The sequence below is a fragment of the Galeopterus variegatus genome, unplaced genomic scaffold (genome assembly GCF_000696425.1).
Source record: "Galeopterus variegatus unplaced genomic scaffold, G_variegatus-3.0.2 Scaffold98, whole genome shotgun sequence".
In the NCBI taxonomy this organism is placed as follows: domain Eukaryota; kingdom Metazoa; phylum Chordata; class Mammalia; order Dermoptera; family Cynocephalidae; genus Galeopterus; species Galeopterus variegatus.
In genome coordinates this window covers 972,974-991,760 of record NW_007726209.1, presented here as the reverse complement: position 1 = coordinate 991,760, position 18,787 = coordinate 972,974, and the positions used below count along the sequence as shown (strand labels likewise).

General features: G+C 35.1%; 1 protein-coding gene across 8 annotated transcripts in view; it reads right to left on the bottom strand.

Annotated features, from left to right (window-relative positions):
* Nucleotides 1-18,787, bottom strand: part of R3HDM1 (R3H domain containing 1) — a 199,996-nt gene that overhangs the window by 74,352 nt on the left and 106,857 nt on the right. For 6 of the 8 annotated variants that reach the window (XM_008583548.1, XM_008583529.1, XM_008583559.1 and 3 more), the window contains 9 exons: nt 14,711-14,770; nt 14,486-14,626; nt 10,790-10,898; nt 10,601-10,696; nt 7,886-7,923; nt 7,752-7,802; nt 7,415-7,641; nt 4,702-4,956; nt 1,775-1,926 (listed from right to left, as the gene is read on the bottom strand). In XM_008583548.1, coding sequence (XP_008581770.1) covers nt 1,775-1,926; nt 4,702-4,956; nt 7,415-7,641; nt 7,752-7,802; nt 7,886-7,923; nt 10,601-10,696; nt 10,790-10,898; nt 14,486-14,626; nt 14,711-14,770 — 1,129 coding nt within the window. Of the gene's footprint in view, nt 1-1,774; nt 1,927-4,701; nt 4,957-7,414; nt 7,642-7,751; nt 7,803-7,885; nt 7,924-10,600; nt 10,697-10,789; nt 10,899-12,660; nt 12,794-14,485; nt 14,627-14,710; nt 14,771-18,787 lie in introns of those variants that run through there. The other 2 variants (XM_008583565.1, XM_008583538.1) reach the window with 2 other exon arrangements.

Here is an 18,787-nt window from a genome sequence, read left to right as displayed (position 1 = left end):
CGGGAGCACCGCCACACTCCCAAGCGGCGCACTGTAGCAGTGCGCCACCGGGCCGGCCCCTCAAAGTGAAATTCTGACAGAAGAAAAAGCCTTAGCACTTTCTTTTCCTGTTTGAATTGCAACTAGCTGAAAAACAACATCCAAGTAAAGTGATTGGTTTTACACTGTACATCTTAAAAATGTAGCCCATCTGAAGGCTTTGGAAATCATAGCATTATTTTGTTTGGTTATTTGAAATTCCATGGATTGATTATCTCAAAGTGTAGAAAAGACAGTTATTAAGCATCATTTGTTGATTGAATCTCTGTTTCTGTACTTGATAATGAATTACTTGAAGCATCTGAAGCAATGCCAGGAACATCTGTAATGGAGTTTGATATATACCCCAAGACTTGAAGTTATAGTTCATTAAGGCTATAAACTAAGCTACCTACACCTTCATTTAGGGTTGTCTTTCACAACTAAATCAGAAAAAGCTAATTGTAAGAGATAGTCTAAAATATATAGTGTTAGATAAATACTTAGAATTTTTTGAAGCTGCCAGAGTAACATTATTTCCACCAAGTTAAATAAAAATGAAATCAAATAAAAATCAATCCGAAAAAGCTTCTAGTGAAATACATAGCACTGCGAAGACAACCACATGACAGCCAAACAAAGAAGAAGTTCTTTTGACTAAGTTGAATGACACCAAAGCAGAGAAGGCCAGAGAAAGAATTTTATGTAGTCTGAGTGTATATAACCAAATCGGTTGGAAAAGGGATATAGGAATCTTTGGAAATAGTTTTAGGCAATCATTTCCACATATGTAAATTCATCTGCGTGGTGGCAGAAATGCAACAAACGCCTTTAAGTCCTTCTACTTAAAAAGAAACCAAAATAAAACTGGTTTGCCCCCTATTAGAAGCCTTAATTGCCAGAGGTACAGCTATTTTCATGACTTTCACTCTATATGATAATTGGTAATTAAACTGCTAATATGTTCATTACCCCTGCAATACAAATATCACTTGTGAGCAAAACTTATGAAATTTCTCCAGTTAAGTTTATCACCATAGTTCTTTCATAAGAAATTACTTTGCATGTTCTTACCAGTGGAATATTTAGATAGTCTTACAGGAAAAAAGGGATATAGCTAACTGTATAAACTGTCTTTGATATGTTACACAACCTTTAAAAGTTTGAAGGAAAATAAAAGAGTTTATACTGGTATAATCAAGTTTAGGGGGAAAAGACTGAATGTGAAAACACATGGGTAAACTCTAAACGTTTATGTAAATTCAAGAAATTATTTAGAGTACTTTTGAGAATTCTAACTCTCAGAATTTCTTTGTCTCTATTTCTCATAGTAGCTGGAATGGATGATGAGTATCTTGCAGACCTTCTGCAACACATATCGGTTTTTCTTAACTGCTCAATCTACTGAATCTTAAACAACTCACTTTGTCAGACGAACAATAATCTTAGTTTTGTTTTCATTCCTCCTCTTGTCCATTTCTTGCTGTTGTGAAATAGGGATAAAATACTCACCAGATACGCTCACGAGATCAAAAAAATTTCCCTTCTTTCCAATATATATTCAGTATTTACCTGCTGAAAAGCCCTTGAAGTTAACCCTCTCTTACTGTGAGTAGTAAGTGGGACATCACTGGTGGCAGGATATCAAAGTTCTAAGAGACACTTACTTGGGCTATCTCAATTATAATCAGTGAATTTAGTCCCAAATATGCAAAGGCAGGAGAACTTAGCATTATGCGATCGTGGATATGTGCACCTGTGAGAAAATGTGATTAGCTGCTGGTTGTTGAGGTGGTGGGGGTGGCAGAGGTGGCTGTGGAGGTCCAGGCACTTGAGTTCTAACTGGTTGTTGAGTCATAGGAGGATTATACACAACTGGACTCCCATCTGGGTTTATAAAGGGCTGACCTGAAAAATTAAAAAGGAAGAAAAACCCAATTTACAATAGAGATTGAAAAAAGGTCATTCTACTAATAATTTACAAAACATGTCCACAATCCCTTATCCACAATTCCAAAAACCCCAATTTTTCAAAAACTTAAAGATTCTCTTAGCTTGGTAAGCAGTCTGATATGATATGGGGCTATTAATAGTCTTTATTTTCTCACAGTAAATGTTCAAATGTTCGGCTGCAGTGTTTTACTCTGGGGTGTTGCCTCAGACCCTAGTAAGCTTATTTTATAACACACGGTTTTTCTAAGAACTCTGAATTATGAAACACATTTTGCCCAAGGGATTTAGTTACAGGGTTGTAGTCCTATAGGGCTGTAACACATTTCACTTTGAAGAGAAGATGCTTGACTTTGGGATATTTGAAATTATTTATTAGTTTTTATAAGTGGAGGGGAAATATCTAATTTATAGGCAACACTGCATATATTTCACTAACAAAATTAAAACTGGAAGAAAATTAAAATGACTGACAGCTTCAAAGTTCAAACTGTGAACTTATGGCAGTGTCCTTATTTTATAATTTCTAATTTGCTAAAAGTTGTAAATGATTTTTTAAATTCTAAATAATTTTCTGAAATAATTTCTTTTTAATTTGAGTGAGCTTTATTCATTGATAAGAGATAAAACTAGGAAGAACTCTAGTATTAACTAAGGTTTTGTTCTTATCGCTTACCAATTATTAGGGAAGGGAGATAGATATTTTAATAACCAAGTAAAATAAATACTTTTTTCTCGCTGTACACATATACTCTAAACAACTTTTTCTTATTATAAAAAGTAACATTTTTATTGTAGGAAAATAACCAACAAATAGAGATCAAAAAGAAAATGAATCCTCCATAATCTTACAGTTAACATTTTGGATAACTCTTTCGAGATATTTTTTTCAATGAAGGTATAAATAGATTTAAAGATTAGTATTTTTCTTTACTGTACATTAGATTAGTAAAAAAGAAACAAAAAAGGACTATGTGAAATAAACTGTTCATTGACTATAGTATCCATTTAGAGTGAGTAGAATACAGAGGAACACAGAGAAATTTGACTGAATAAAGTTTCTCAAATTGCCTTCGAAACATTCTTTTCTCCATGGTAAACCTTTCTTTTTTTTTTTTTTGAGGAGACTTATGACATACAATAAAATAATATTTGGGGAGAGAAGACTACACCAGCCTATTGCTACCATGCAGCACAAGTCTTCCAAAGTAAAATTATTTTCATTAGTTAGCATCTTGACAATTTATGTGATGGTTATAGAAAACTAAAAACAAGTCACGCTGGGTATTTGTTGATTGTTATATAATTTGGGAAAAATGATAGAGCAGATTTGGGTGAAAGCAGTGTCAAAAGTAATTTAAGAACTGTTTGCTGAAAAAAGTCAGATGTGTTGTAACACTGTTTTCAAAATCCAAACAGATCACTTTTGGACTCATTTTAAATTAAGAATACAATTCACTTTCAGGCTGATCAGTTTTTCACCCTATCACTTCAAAAGCAAGTGAATCTTTCATGTTACCCAAACCATATTAACAAATGTGTTTTGATAATAAGAAACAGTAAAACATTAAATCATCCTCTATCCTGTCCTAGAAAAATAAGTTTAGTAATAATACACACGAAGGATAAGAAGATACTTGTTATAAGTAAAAATGGAACTAATTTCTGAATAATCAGTTATTCATGCTAATTAAATTCTTATAATAGAAACAAATTTTCAAATACTTCATCTTAAAAAGAGACGGAAAAAACCCTGAAAGTAATGATTTCCAAGTCATGGGTTTGGTCTACAACAACCAGAAGGAAAGGCCCAGGGATAATCAGAGACTTAACACTCCCATCTGTATCTGCCTCACCCAACCACTGCCATTATGTTCTAACTACATTAGCTAAGTCCATTAGTCTTAAAATTATCAAAAGATGTAAGATTGTTTTCATTACCTTGTCAAATGACTGGGCTACATTATTTTGAGTAGAGACCAAGCAATCTTTAAAATGATCATATTTTTTTCCATATAAGTCATTATTGCCAATCTACATGGTAAAATGTATTATAACTGCAGTTTCTTCACCTGAGGTTCAGATTCCTTATCTGTAAATGAGGATTGCACCTATCTGACAGGGTTGTTATAAAAATTATAAATAAAGTATTTAAAGCATCTAACAGTACACGGTATGAAGTAAATGCTCAATAAATGTAAATTAGCTAATTACAGAGAACAAGAACACTGTCGTCAAAATTAATTCATAATGACTACCCATTTTCTTTTACTAATAATAAGACATCCTTTAGTTTTTCCTCAGAAGAAACCAAACACCACATTCTGAAGGGCAATTAATTGTAGGTTTTTTCCACTTATTTATATAACGAATGAGAGCTGCGTACTTAGTCCTTCTTCACAAAATGCACACTATTTTCCCCAGGATAAAATTGTATCAAATGGTTGTCTCATTTCTAGGAAATGACTTCTTGTTTAATTATAGTTAGGCCATTATTTGGCCTAGAAGATGTCATAAATGTCACAAGGGGAAAAATACTTTCTGACATAAGTGTGTCTTTTAACATTTTCTAGCATGTGTTTTTATTAAAGTTCTTGGGAAAATGCTAGTTATTCCTGAAAAATAAAAAGCTGTCAACACATATACAGACAATATATATATAATAAGTATCCTTAATTTTCAGATAATTCCTGACATCTAAACTAAAATAAACACCTTTTTCTAGATACCAACCTGTTTGTGGGTTGATCAGAATACTGCCAGGTGGTATGCCTGCTGCTTCCAAGGGAAGCAACAAGAAGCTAGCACTAGGAGATGCAACTTGCCCATTTAGGCCACCATCAAAGGAAAGAGAACTATGAGTGCTGACAGTTGGATAGATGACAGGTGCGCCATGAGAAGACTGGCTGAGAGCTGTACCTGGAAGAGGCTGCTGGATGTGAGAAAGAGAGCCCGTAGATGACCCTACACTACCAGAAGACTCAGAACCTAGGGGAGGAGTAATGAAAAATATGGATTTAAAAAATCTCATATAAAAACACAGGTTTTAAAAATGTAACAATAAAATTCACATTGCATAACATGCAGTCACCACATAAAAGCATTGGCTATTTTTGACTTGCTGACCAACTTTGCTTACCCCTTCCATAACAAACAAGTTTCATTCTGCAAACTGATCACATAAATTGTCAGAGAAGTCATAGCCAGAGCATGCCAACTAAAGCAAGTTTATAATAACACCAGCCACAGACAGTCACAAAAAGCACATTACCCACATTCCCAAAAGGACAAAATTATGTACATTTTACCTTTTAGATTAACACCTAGGAATATACAGATTATAATTTACCCCCAGGAAAAAGAACTTAGCACAGCAAAATGCCCCAAACCTCTTATATCAGAAACCCCTTATCTATAAGAACACAGAAAGATTAATAGTAGCATCGGTAGTAATAGAAATGATAAATTCTCTATTAAGAGAAACAACGTTCAAGTTTCATTGCAGAATTTCATTTCTCAGTTTATAATCATAGCATGTTCCTATAATGTAAAGTCAACTTTCAAATTTTTATCTTATCAAGGGACAGAGTTAGCATGAAAAATATTCCTAGAACTTATATTAGCATCAGCTTAAAATTTATTTCTCAGAGAACTTAATAAATTTGATAGTTGATTTTTAACTGCTTTCATGCCTGCAATCTATTTCATTTTCTATTACACAGGGAGGTGAAATGTCACTGACTTTCGTATAATGGCTAAAGATGGATAAAGAGACAATGAAAGAAAGGAAAAGATAGAATAATGTATACAGTTAATTAGGTTTTGAATAAGGGAGTTGACTCTAGGATGGAGAATATTTAATGAATAAAATGAACAACTATGATACACTATACAGATTGCCTTGGGTAGGACAGCTTCTATTTTAAGTTGTGCCAAAATGGCTCTTGATAAGAACTATGTAGATTTACCCATGGAATTAATTAAAAATCATTTTTTGCCTATTAAAAAAAGGGTTAAATAATTTGTTTTAATCTCTGAAGACAATACAGATTATACATAGTACATGTTCTTAAAAAGTTTTAATTCAGCAGTGATCATAAGTCTAGGCTAACCCAAATAGGCTAGGACAAAACAGCCATTTCTGACTTTCATGCTTATTTTGGAATAAAAATAAAGATCAATAAGGGTCCTAAAAGATACATGAGCTTCTTTAGTACTGAAGCCAGTTAGTGAAAATGAAAAGAGAAAATGTTATGAGCTGATGTACTCTAAAAGCAAAGAAGCTACGAGAATAAGATTACTGAAATTTCCAGTCATTTATAATAGCCACATCATATTATTTGCCTTTGGTTTTTAAATTCCTTGAACACTCAGCAATTTTATCGTTTTCTGAATGGCAAACAAAGGACTTTATTTAAAAAATGCAATCACGGGGCCGGCCCGGTGGCGCACTGCTACAGTGCGCCGCTTGAGAGCGCGGAGGCGCTCCCACCAAGGGTTCGGATCCCACATACAGACCGGTTCCTGCTCACTGGCTGAGCGAGGTGTGGGCGCAACTCGTATAACTTCGTATAATGTATGCTATACGAAGTTATTACGATTGTTATTCTGAATGAGGTACTAATATTGATGGGCAAAGACTACCAAACTGTGTAAATTCTGTTCACGCTAAAATATGAAATTGGTTGGTTTCAGTGTTTTTGGCTTTTGAATAACATTCTGTAAACGATGCCATGAAGCATCAGACAACTCCAGTAGTTATGAGACTCCAGTAGCGCTTGCTGTGCATGGCTCTGATTCTTTATTGCAAACTATAATTTCAAGAATGCTAAATACATTGCATGCCATAAGCCTTTTGGATTGCTCATTAGTGAATTGTAATTTCACACTTCATTTAAAATATTCTTAAACATTCTCTCACAGTAAAAGGTTTCACACAGTAATTAAAAGACCCAGTTAACAAACGGTCCCAGTCCGGGACGGGCGCGACACCGAGGGTTGCGATCCGGTGCCGGACACGAAAAAAGAAAAAAAAAAAAAAATGCAATCACTAATTGATAGAATTAGCTGAAAATGCAATCAGTGTTAAATAATCCTAGGTAAGAAACTGTGCTTTCCAACTCTAAATAAGCAATGAAAAAATTCCAATCACCTCTGGGCACTTGAACAAGAGATGACATTTCATTGAACCTACCTACTTAAGTTTATGTCACAAATTAGAAGAATGTTTATTTTAATTGATGTTTGTAAGTAAATCTCTCTCCAGGACAGAGAACAAATTCTAATGTCAATAAACATACTACCCCTTACGTACTTTGGAGCTGGTGAGTGCACTGCTGGTAGTAATGTTACATTTTAGGATAATTAGAAGCCATATGATATATAGCTAAGAAAACGTTAGAAAAACTTATATTTTGACCACACAATTCTAGGTAAATATTTATACCTGTTTTTGAAAGCCTGCCTATGCTTTTGCTGCTTCCAGAACTATCACCTCTCGTCAGGACTGAGATTCCACTGAAGCTGCTGGCTTTGGTGACAGCAGGCTTCAAGTTTCGAAGAGAGCTGTCTGAATCTGTGCTGCTCCAAGGTCGTGGTTCCGAGTACTTCAACTCATTCTCAGTGCTGCTTTGATGGCTATTTGTTGATCTCCCTGAAGTGTCTTTATTAACTCTGTAATTTAGAAATAAAATTTTGAAAAGATAATGCAGGGTAGGGGAGAAAGAGTAAAGAAAAAAATGCTTTAATTTGTCAATACTGTATTGAAAACATGTTTCGAATACCTAAATATCTGGCGCCTCTGCTGTGTACTACTAGCATCCTCATCTTGGATTCTGTTGGCATTTTAATAAGACATTTTTATTTTTATTAGCATCAGTCAGACAGTTACCAAAACAGATGTTAAAAATTCCCTCACCTTTTGTCAATAATATAATTCTCTTGGGAACACAGGGACTAGAAAGAAAGAATAGATACAAAAGTTGAGCTTTTGTCAAATATATAATGCCATCTGTAAACCAATGATGACAACAGAAAACATATGTAATAATATTTTAAAAGTACCCCCCCCAAAAGCAAAATGGTGATAAGGATAAACAAATAAATGATAAAAGAATTTTTCTTCTGGCTTGAAGACACCATGCTTACTTTTCATAGATCTCTCTCTTGAAGTCACTCAATTTGTGGTCCAAATTAATTTGGAATTGAAATATTCTCTTCTAAACAAATGAACCCATTTTCATTATCATATATTCAAGGTATATACCACTCTTTAGATTCCACCTCATTCACATGACAAATATTTTATTGCCAGTGCCTTGGCTATGGATATAGCAGTGAACAAGCAGCTATGCCTTAATGATGCTTACAGTAGAACTCCTCTGGTACTGTTAAACTAGGTCAGGTAATGATCATTTTTGTTTGTATTATTACAACAGTCTTCTACTGTAACTAGTTTCCAGCTATCGGTTTTTGCCTTTTTCACCCATTTTATATAACAAGTGCCAGAGCAATCTCTCTAAAATGTCAAGTTGATCATATCTTCCCTCCTGAATGGCTCCCTGATATTTTAGCACAGGAGTTAGCAAAATATGACCAAGCACCTAATTCTGCAAACAAAGTTTTACTGGAACACAGCCATGACCATTCATTTAAGTACTGTCTATGGATGCTTTCACACTAAAGTCAGATTTGAATAGTTGTGATGAAGACTATATGGCTCAAAAAGCCTAAAATATTTATTATCTGGCACTTACAGAAAATGTTTCCTAACCAAAAAAAGCCAAAAGTCCAACCATCTTAACAAACTTTCATGACCAAGTCATCTGGTTCTTGATTATTTCCCCAATCTAAACTTTCCTCACTTCCTACAACACCTGGGCTACTCTGAATCTTTCAATTCCTCACATGTGTCAAGTTCTCCCTTATATCTGGGCCTCTGCAAATTTTGAGCTTCTACTTGGAACTCTTCACTCCTGTATGTCTCCTCTTGGAAGCTAACTCTCCCATCCTCTCCAAACTTCTGGTTTATGGTGCTTCTCTGCCATGTCCCATCGTTTATGGTACTTCCCTGCTATGTTCCCTATTATATCTTACGTCTCTATACAAACCACACACCATCTTGTAATTACTTGACAACTTACTAAGGGCAGAGACTTCATGTAATAAACTAGAGAGAGAGAAATACATCTAGTGTAGTATCTAAGTTCATCAGACTTGGATTGATCCCAACTCTGCCATTTTCTAGCTGTGTGATCCCTGGCCATTTTGCTTTGCCTCCTGGAGCCCCAGTTTCCTTATCTGGAAAATAAAAATAATGATATTATCTACCATATAGGGTTGTTTTGGGATAAATTATTATAACTATCCACAGATATGTTCTCCAGTGCCCAGCATAACACTTACTACAGGTACTCAATAAAATTTATTGAATAAACACTATAAATTATTAATGATGGTCTGAAATCTAATGTTATTTAATCTTTGTTTTTAAACACAGAGGAAATTTCTGTGGCAGTGTTAACACACATTACATAAATTCATATATCCATGAATAGTACCTAGAACTGCAAAGAACAGATGTGTAATGGATATTGGGAAAAACTGATTCTCTTCTGGCATATATGCGTATAATAATTAGCCATTTATAAGAGCTCTATCATATAATCACTTATAAAGTGGAAAACAAATATTAATCTAAAAAAATCAATTAGATTATTTTTGGGGGGCACAGCTGGCTCGTATGGGGATCTGAACCCTTGACCTCAGTGTTATAACATAGAGCTTTAACAAACTGAGCTAATTGGCCGGCCCTTATTCGCCTCTTTATTTTAAAAGAGCAAACATGTTATTTATTCAAGAAAATCCACTAACAAGTAGGGTTTACAGTATAGGATTTTGTAGACAATGACTAATGTTCTAAAAATCTCAAGTCTGTCAGAAATCTGGAGAAAAAAAATTACACAAACTATATATTCAGTCCAATATTCTTTTGATGACTCTTGTAGTCTATATGCTTCCAGTTTTTGTTTTTGTTTTTTTTTAAAGATGACTAGTAAGGGGATCTTAACCCTTGACTTGGTGTTGTCAGCACCACGCTCTCCCAAGTGAGCCACGGCCGGCCCTTATATGCTTCCAGTTTTTGTTTTTGTTTTTTTTTAAAGATGACTAGTAAGGGGATCTTAACCCTTGACTTGGTGTTGTCAGCACCACGCTCTCCCAAGTGAGCCACGGCCGGCCCTTATATGCTTCCAGTTTTTGTAAAATTTTACATAGCTGTGGAAATGGAGGATTTTGTAAACTATCAAATTATTAACACAAACAAGACAAATCTCAATATTTCTAAAAGGTGACCTTATATGCATGTAACAAATGCTGTTAAAAATGAATGTGATCAATAGATTAAAGGGGAACTGAGGCCCTTTACATAGCTGTGGAAATGGAGGATTTTGTAAACTATCAAATTATTAACACAAACAAGACAGATCTCAATATTTCTAAAAGGTGACCTTATATGCATGTAACAAATGCTGTTAAAAATGAATGTGATCAATAGATTAAAGGGGAACTGAGGCCGTACAATGCAATCAGAATATGTTTTAACATGAAGACCTAAATATAAGTTAGTACATACATCTTGGGAAAATATTCGGTCTCTAGCTCTCTGGTACTCTTCTTCCCTTTCTTCTATAGATTTGCTTCTCCTGTCATCTTTCAAACGTATTCTCATCTAAAGAAAACAAAACAATTAATTTTTGGGAAAAAGAACTACTGGTATAATAAGTCTTGTACCTATAAAAATATTATAATTGTTGTAGGTTACCTGGTTATCATCTTTGTCAAAGCTGGAGTTATCTCTCTTGAGGATGTATCGTTTCTGAAAGTCTTCACCTTTATCATCTTTAATATGTTCATTAAATTTCTGATCAGGTCTAAAAAAAAATGCACAATATTTACAGAAAAGTTAAACATTTTATGAAAAGCAATAAAAGTAATAAAAGTTACCACTTATTAATGCCATAAACAGATGTTATCACGTTTAGTCCTCACAATAATCTCACGATAAAATACTGACTATCTCATGTTTTATAGTTGAGAGGCCACATCAAATACAGCGTGGGCTCTGGAGTTAAACTGCTTGGGTTCAAATACTGAGCTTTACCACTTTAGTTACTTTAGCACTTGTGTAAGTTACTTAACCTTTCTATTCCCCAGTTTCCTCATTCGTAAAATGAAAACTACAGTGTACCCACTTCATAGGGTTGTTCTGAAGACGAAATGAATTAATATGTGAACAGCACTTAAAACAGTAAACACTCAGTAGAAGTTTGTGGTTATAATATTACCGAGAAAACAGGTTCAAATGGCATAAGAAACTGTGCAAGGTCAAAGGGCAAGTACATGACTGAGCCATAGTTGCAGCCCAGGTTTGTCAGACCCAAAGCTTGTATATTCTCTTCGTGTTGCCTCCTTTAAGTCTATGATAAAATTCTGGGACAAACGTATCTTATATGTTACACTCCTATAGTACCTAGGTTGGTGTTATATAATTGAAAGTAATCAAATATTTTGTGGTTGAATTAACTAAAAATTTAGAGACTAGATCAAATGCACCCAAGTTACCAAGAATGCTTAATTACAGCAGGGCACAGCTTTGTTTTACATTAACTGAAACAGGTTAGAAAAGAGCAACTCTCTTTTAGAGGTTGAAGTTGTAACCTAAAGTAATGATTACGAAATCTTAACAATATATTTCATAAAGGATTGGTCTTTCCTTTATGGAAATGCTGCAAGTTCCACTGAGATCTAGAAGACAAGACTCGAGGTTGTGGCCCTGGGAAAATCATAATTATATAAAATTTCACCGCCCAAAATATACTCTCAGCTCCAACAAATTAATCCAATGAACTTAATAACTTAATAGCATTCTATTATAAAACTGGAATTACTCTTTTGAAATATATGCTATATAAACATATATTTAATGGCTATAATCTAATAGAACCCCTACCAAAGTTTTTTTACATATAGTTCAAATATGTCTTATACGAGTATAGTCACATAACGTGAATACCCTAAGTAAAGTCTGAATCCAAATAAACCCAAGTAATGACATTTTCAGCAAACTAAGACTAGATATTTCATTATATATAGGTCCAAAGCAACACTTCTGAGTATTTGTTTTAAACTGGTGAATTTCTAATAAAGTACTGTAACTACCTCCTGTCAAATTATGCAAAAGGAGACTTAAAAATGAGAATTATCTGAGCAAACTAAAGAAATATCTATTGTAAAATACTTGTAGACTTAGATGAGTAAAATAGAGAACAGATATCCACATAAAGCTATATACAAAAGCAAAGGAAAAAAATAAGAGTAAAAATAGCTTCCTGACCAAAATGATGAGAAAAAGTCAGCTTTCCTTAGGGGCTTGGAAGATTGTCTATTTAGTTCCGACAATGGCAGTATGTTATTTTTGTCACATGATCGCCCCATTTACTTACATCATCTATTTTTGTAGGTATTTAAAGTCACAGTTTCTTATTCAAGAGTTTGTACTTGGGTTAAAGATTGCTATTCCAAAGTGAACTACAAGGTTTAACCAAGGGCCTGGCAACTTTTCTAAGAGCAGCTGGATTCCCACACTGTAAACAGCATTGGCAGGCATTTCAGCTAACCTTAAGACTGTCTTACCTCTTTCTTTTATAGATGCCTGAATTTACTGCCCTGCAATCGCCAACTTCCCGCTCCATTGAGACACCCCAGTGGACACTGGGTTGTTGACATCCACAACACCACTGGTTCAAGGCTGGAGCGGGTAGTCTCCCTATGAGGAAAAGGTAAGTTTGTTTTTATTCAATATGGAGCAGATCTCTAAGGTTTTCTGATTTACAACCTTCTTTATATCCCAGAAGATATAAAATAAGAATACAGTGTAACTTCAATGATCTGAAATGTCTAGTTATAATTACATTATTGACCCTTACTTCTTTAAGTACATCATAAACATGTTTGCTTAGCTAAAATTTTGATTACCTTGATAAAGAGAACCCTAAATCTTTCTGACGTCATTCATAGAATTCAAATAACTGAGGTTACACTGTATTGAAAACCTTAGAGAGTCACCAGTCGAAATGTTAGTCAAAATGCCCGCTAATGTACTTGTGCTTGGGTATCCAGCAGCTCTGAGTAATGTTGAAAGGTATTGGCTAAACGAATTAGTTTTATTCATCTTTAATTCAGCTCATAGCTTAATGGTTACTATCCTACTTTAGCCATGACATAACTATTTGGGAAAAGACAAATTGATAAGGATACTTTAAAAAGACTAAGGGACAAGCAGATGAAAATTGAATAAGATTGACATTTTCAGGTAACATTTAATCCCTAAGGAAACAGAGTATCCTTTTCCAAGACATCTACCTTTGTTAGTTTTATTTTAGTTGTAGGAACAATCATTTAAATATATCTATGTAGCTGACAAAGACTATTTGAAATGGAAGAAAACCAACATAATTCCAGCAAGCAATATGGCAGCTATAATGGTAAAGGCCACTACAACAGAAGGGACATAGATGAATTAAATATAACTATGCAAACTGAATGGTTCATAGACAAGGCCCTGAGCAAAGTCTAGTTTCAGGATAGGCAGAAAAATAAATAACTCAAAAGCATTAACTTATGACATCTGAAGTTGACTGCTGTTCACTACGACACATCTGTTGCTGCCACAAATGAACTTGATATGGAAAATCTTTTTGATAGGTAGATCACCACCAAAGTACCAAAGTATAAACTGTAACTGAACTCAAATAGATGCTTCAGGATTAGCCTTACAAACACGTAGAAAAGGTGCTGTGTACCTGTTATAACTTGGATGCCTCTGCGCTGGGCCTCTTGCTCCCAAATATCAGTACTGATGATTTACTTCACCAGCACTATATGCAATTACTTTTTTAAAGCAAAAGCCTCCTCCTAACCCTTTAAAATTTTTCCTCAGTAAATTATACATGATGCAGAAAGGGGATACTGAATTATGGATGATACTGTATTAACCAATAGTCCCACCTTCTTGAGATTTGTGAGAGAAAAGGAGCAAAAACAGGCTTCAGAAAGGATGGTAAATTGATAGATGATTAATTAAAGGTCAGGGTGAAAAGACAAGTTCTGCCTATTATTATTTATTTAATTTTTACAAATCGCCTGAGGCTATAATTTAAATTACATTAATTAAAAAAAAAATCCCTAAGAGAGTCATTGTCAAATATCACTGATATTTTGCCAAGTTTTCTTTCTTTCTTTTTTTTACCATGCGCCCCAGTCCTCATTCATCTGCTTTACGAGTTCAGACTGGTACATTTTGTTCCTAGTGAACTAAATGTACTTTTTGGTCCTATCACAGAAGGTTATCATGAAAAGATGATAAAACACGTGGAAAATTTCAAATGAAAGGTTCTGTGGGAAGATAAAGTATTATTACATAGATACATGACACGTACCCACATCTCTTGACACTTACATTCTTGTATTGCTAGTTTTGTTTACTATGACAGACTTCCCACTCTGATCAACATTATGGTCTAATCCAAAATAAGCAGCTACTCTGTGTAATAGCATCCTATGGTAAGATGTCATTGGGGGGAATTTTTTACGTGGAGACCTAGAAGTAAAAAAAAAAAACAACTTAGTAAGTCAAGGAAAACTGTGATGACAATTTGTTTACTTGTTAAATGTCAGGACTTACTCATTATTACCAATGAAATCTAAAATTTCTTGTTCCAATTTCAGCAGCATCATTCTGTCCCTGTAACAAAGTATGAAGACTCTTATATATAGAACTTATCACAAATGTCAACAGGCTATGAATCTACACAGCTTTTTTCCCCTAAAAATTACACATTCAGAACTATCATAAGCTTGGTGCTGGAATATTTATGTACTTTCTGAAAAAGTAAGGTTTTAAAAGAATAAAAGATGATTTTTTTCCAGTTTAACTTTTTATTATGAAAATTTTCACACATACACAAATGCAGAGGGAATAGTGTAATAAACCTTGATGTACCCATAACCCAACTTCAACAATTATCAACATGTGGCCATTCTTCAATGCATTTTGAACTGCTAAGCATCACTACTTGAGTTTACTCTGTAAATAAATAGATAATAAGAACATACTAGTTTTTACTTCTTCGTTCTGGGACAAAACAGACATCCTTAGTTAGGCTCATGACTTTGTTATCATGCTGAACTCCATAGATATAGTACTCTAAAGAACATGTAATGCCAGTTACAACAAGAATACTCCTATGGGAATCCAACGTTAGTACAGAGATGGGACTATGGTAGAGAAGTATGAACTACATTACTAACTACCACAGAAGAGGAGAACTTTTCAACTTGTTCTGTAAATTGCTATTACATATACTTAAGGCTTTAGATAATTTTCCCATAAAAATCAAAGTAAACCAAAGACCTCCAACATATAAAATAAATAAGGACTCTAGAGAGTACCTGTATGTGCTCCTTTGATCACTAGGGTCCTACTTAGTGCACTTAGGCTGTAACAAATTAATGGTACTACTCCCCAAAGGCCATCCTTGCTCACACACCAAGAACATGACTCCAGAGTTTTCCTGTGCTCACTGGAAATTTCACGTGCATGTGAAAAAAAAACATAACTCACAGAACCTTAAAGCTAGAATCAGATCATTCAGTCTGTCTTCTGAATTTCACAGATCAATAAAATGAGGCCAAGAGGTTAATAATTCCTTAAAATAAACACTGCAGAGTAGACTCTTCTCACGTTTTAATAGAGGAGTTGCTAGCTCCTTAGGTAACCTGGAAGTCTATACGTCAGCCCCAAGTTTGATACTCCCTCCACATTGCAAAATAAGTCTCATAAAACTGGGTCATTCCGGGATGAGCCCGTGGCGCACTCGGGAGAGTGCGGCGCTGGGAGCACAGCAGCGCTCCCGCAGCGGGTTCGGATCCTATATAGGGATGACCGGTGCGCTCACAGCGCTCACTGGCTGAGCGCGGTGCGGCCGGTCTCAAAAAGGACAAAACCCCCCCCCCAAAAACTGGGTCATTCCTTTTTCCAATTCCAATTGGAAATGAACTGAAATTAAATGAACTGAATTTTCTAATTCATTCACGGAAAAACATTTAACATATATTTTTATATTAGTTTTTAAAAAAAAATCAAGTGAAAAACATGCCCACATGATGATTTCAAACCCAAAACTGAAGAAAGGATTATTTTTCTTTTTTCCCCCTTTTTGTCTCTTTTTTACTGACCGGTAACGGGATCACAACCATTGGTGTCGCGCCCGTACTGGGGACCGGCAACGGGATCGCAACCCTCGGTGTTGTGCCCGCACCGCGCTCAGCCAGTGAACGGGAACCGGTCTCCACACGGGATCCGAACCCTTGGCAGGAGCGCCGCCGCGCTCCCAAGCGGCGCACTCTCCAGTGCGCCACTGGGTTGGCCCAGAAAGGATTACATTTTAACACAAATTCTAGCAACATGAAATTCTGTCCCCAAACCTGGTTCTCCTTTACTATTCCCCATCTCAGTAAATGGCATCACCTTCCACCCAGTACAGCTGTCCCTCGGTATCTTCAGTGTACTGATTCCAGGACCACTCCCCATGCTCACACCTGGCAGATACCAAAATCCAAGGATGCTCAGTGCCTGATATAAAATGGCATACGTAGTATTCGCATGTAACCTACATACACCCTCCGGTACACTTAAAATCATCTCTACATTACTTATAATACCTAATACAATGTAAATGTTATGTAAATAGCTGTTATACTGTAGTTTTTTATTTGTATTATTTACTGTTGTACTGTTATTTATGTGGGGTTTTTTGGCGAATATTTTCGCTCTGTGGTTAGTTGAATCTATGGATGCAGAACATGTGGATATGGAGGGTCAACTGTATTGAGTATATCTTAGAAGCATGAGAATTTTAGGCTTGTTACCATCCTTTTTCTAATCTTCCAACCCAGTTAATTATTACAGCAAATTTTATCTACCTTCTATCTATTTTTCCACTGTCACAACCCTGTATCCAAGCAGTCAGGATCTCTGACTTGACAGCTGTAACAGTATAATAATGTCTCTCTATATCTTCCCCCTGTTCCCTCCTAATCTCTTCTACATGAAGCATGCATAATGATCTATTGAGAACATATATGTGACCACACTCCATTCCCTTGGTTAAGTCTGTCATGGTTTTCCCACTGCTCTTACAATTGAACATCTATAATGTGGCCTACAAGGCAGGCATGAGCTATTCTTCACCCACCTCTCCAACTTCAGCTCCTGACCCTAACTCACAAAACTCTTATCATCCTGGCTTATTTCTGTGCTTAACAAACTCCTTCCTTTCTCATGTTCCTTGAACATGCTATTTCCTTTGCCTAGAACATCCTTTGCCTAGAACACCCTCCTATACTCTTTGTTAGAGCCCTTTCTTTCATACTTTTTTTTTTTTTTTTTCCTTTTTTTGTCTTTTTCCGTGTCCGGCAACGGATCGCAACCCTCAGTGTCGCCCCCGTACCGGACCGGGACCAGCAACGGGATCGCAACCCTCGGTGTTGCCCCCGCGCCTCGCTCAGCCAGTGAGCGGGAACCGGTCTGTATGTGGGATCCGAACCCTCGGTGGGAGCACCGCCGCGCCTCCCAAGCGGCGCACTATAGCAGTGCGCCACCAGGCCGGCCCCTTTCATACTTTTTAATGTCATTTATCACAATTATCATTATATAGTTATTTTGACTATTTGTATATAGAGGAGCTCAACAAATATATCTTGCATGGAATAAATTTTAAAAAATTATTTCATCCAGAAGGTCTTTTAATTCTTTTTTTTCCCTTAAATTTTTGGGAGAGGGTAGGGAGCTTTTACTTCATAAGGTTATTTACTTAAGTATAAGACTGATCCTCTTTTCATCTAAGCTTTTGGGGTCAATTTATCTTGAGGTGATATAATTTTCACTAACTTTTATGATATATTTTACATACCATTTTATTGTAAAAAAAAAAAAACAGAATTTTGGGGCAGGCAATTTATTCGTAGTTCACAAAACAGCGCATTTAAATTGGTTTTCTGTGTTTGAGTTAAATAACAGGTATAAGATATTTCAAATGTTCTTCAGTGAATGTGCTGCCATTGAAATACAACAAACAAAATAATTTGTTGAACTTTCAAAAGGAGAGGACAGAATTGAGGCTACTAGAAGTGGGAAAAGGGGAGGGGGAAAGGAGTAAAAAGGAAATTGGTGAAGGGCCATAAAAAATGATTACAATGTGTAATGTTGAATATACTAATTATCATTGGAGAAAAAAATTTTAAAAAAATCCTGCTTAAAAAACAAAACAAACTTTATCAAATTTGTGTATTAAAAAGCCTCAACTAGATCAGTCTATTTAGAAGTCCCAATTGGAAAATATTCTCCAAAGTTTTTATATACCAGAGGCTATTGCTTACATTCCTAACATATCTGAAAAAATATGCATTTGTTTAATATTTGCTTTTAATTCATTTGAGTGACAAACATTGAATATTTATTATATGAAGTTAATTCTTAGTAAAAGAACTCTAATATATATCATTGTATGTACAGGAAATAAAATTTTAATTATAACTATTAAAAAAAGTTTTTCTATTGTATATAAAATCTAGCTAGCCAGTCAGTTCAGTTGGTTAGAGTGCAGTGTTACAACACCAAGGTCAAGGGTTTGGATCCCCTTAGCCCTCCACAAAAAAAAAAAAAAAAAAAAAAAAAAAAAAAAAAAAAATTAAAAAATTT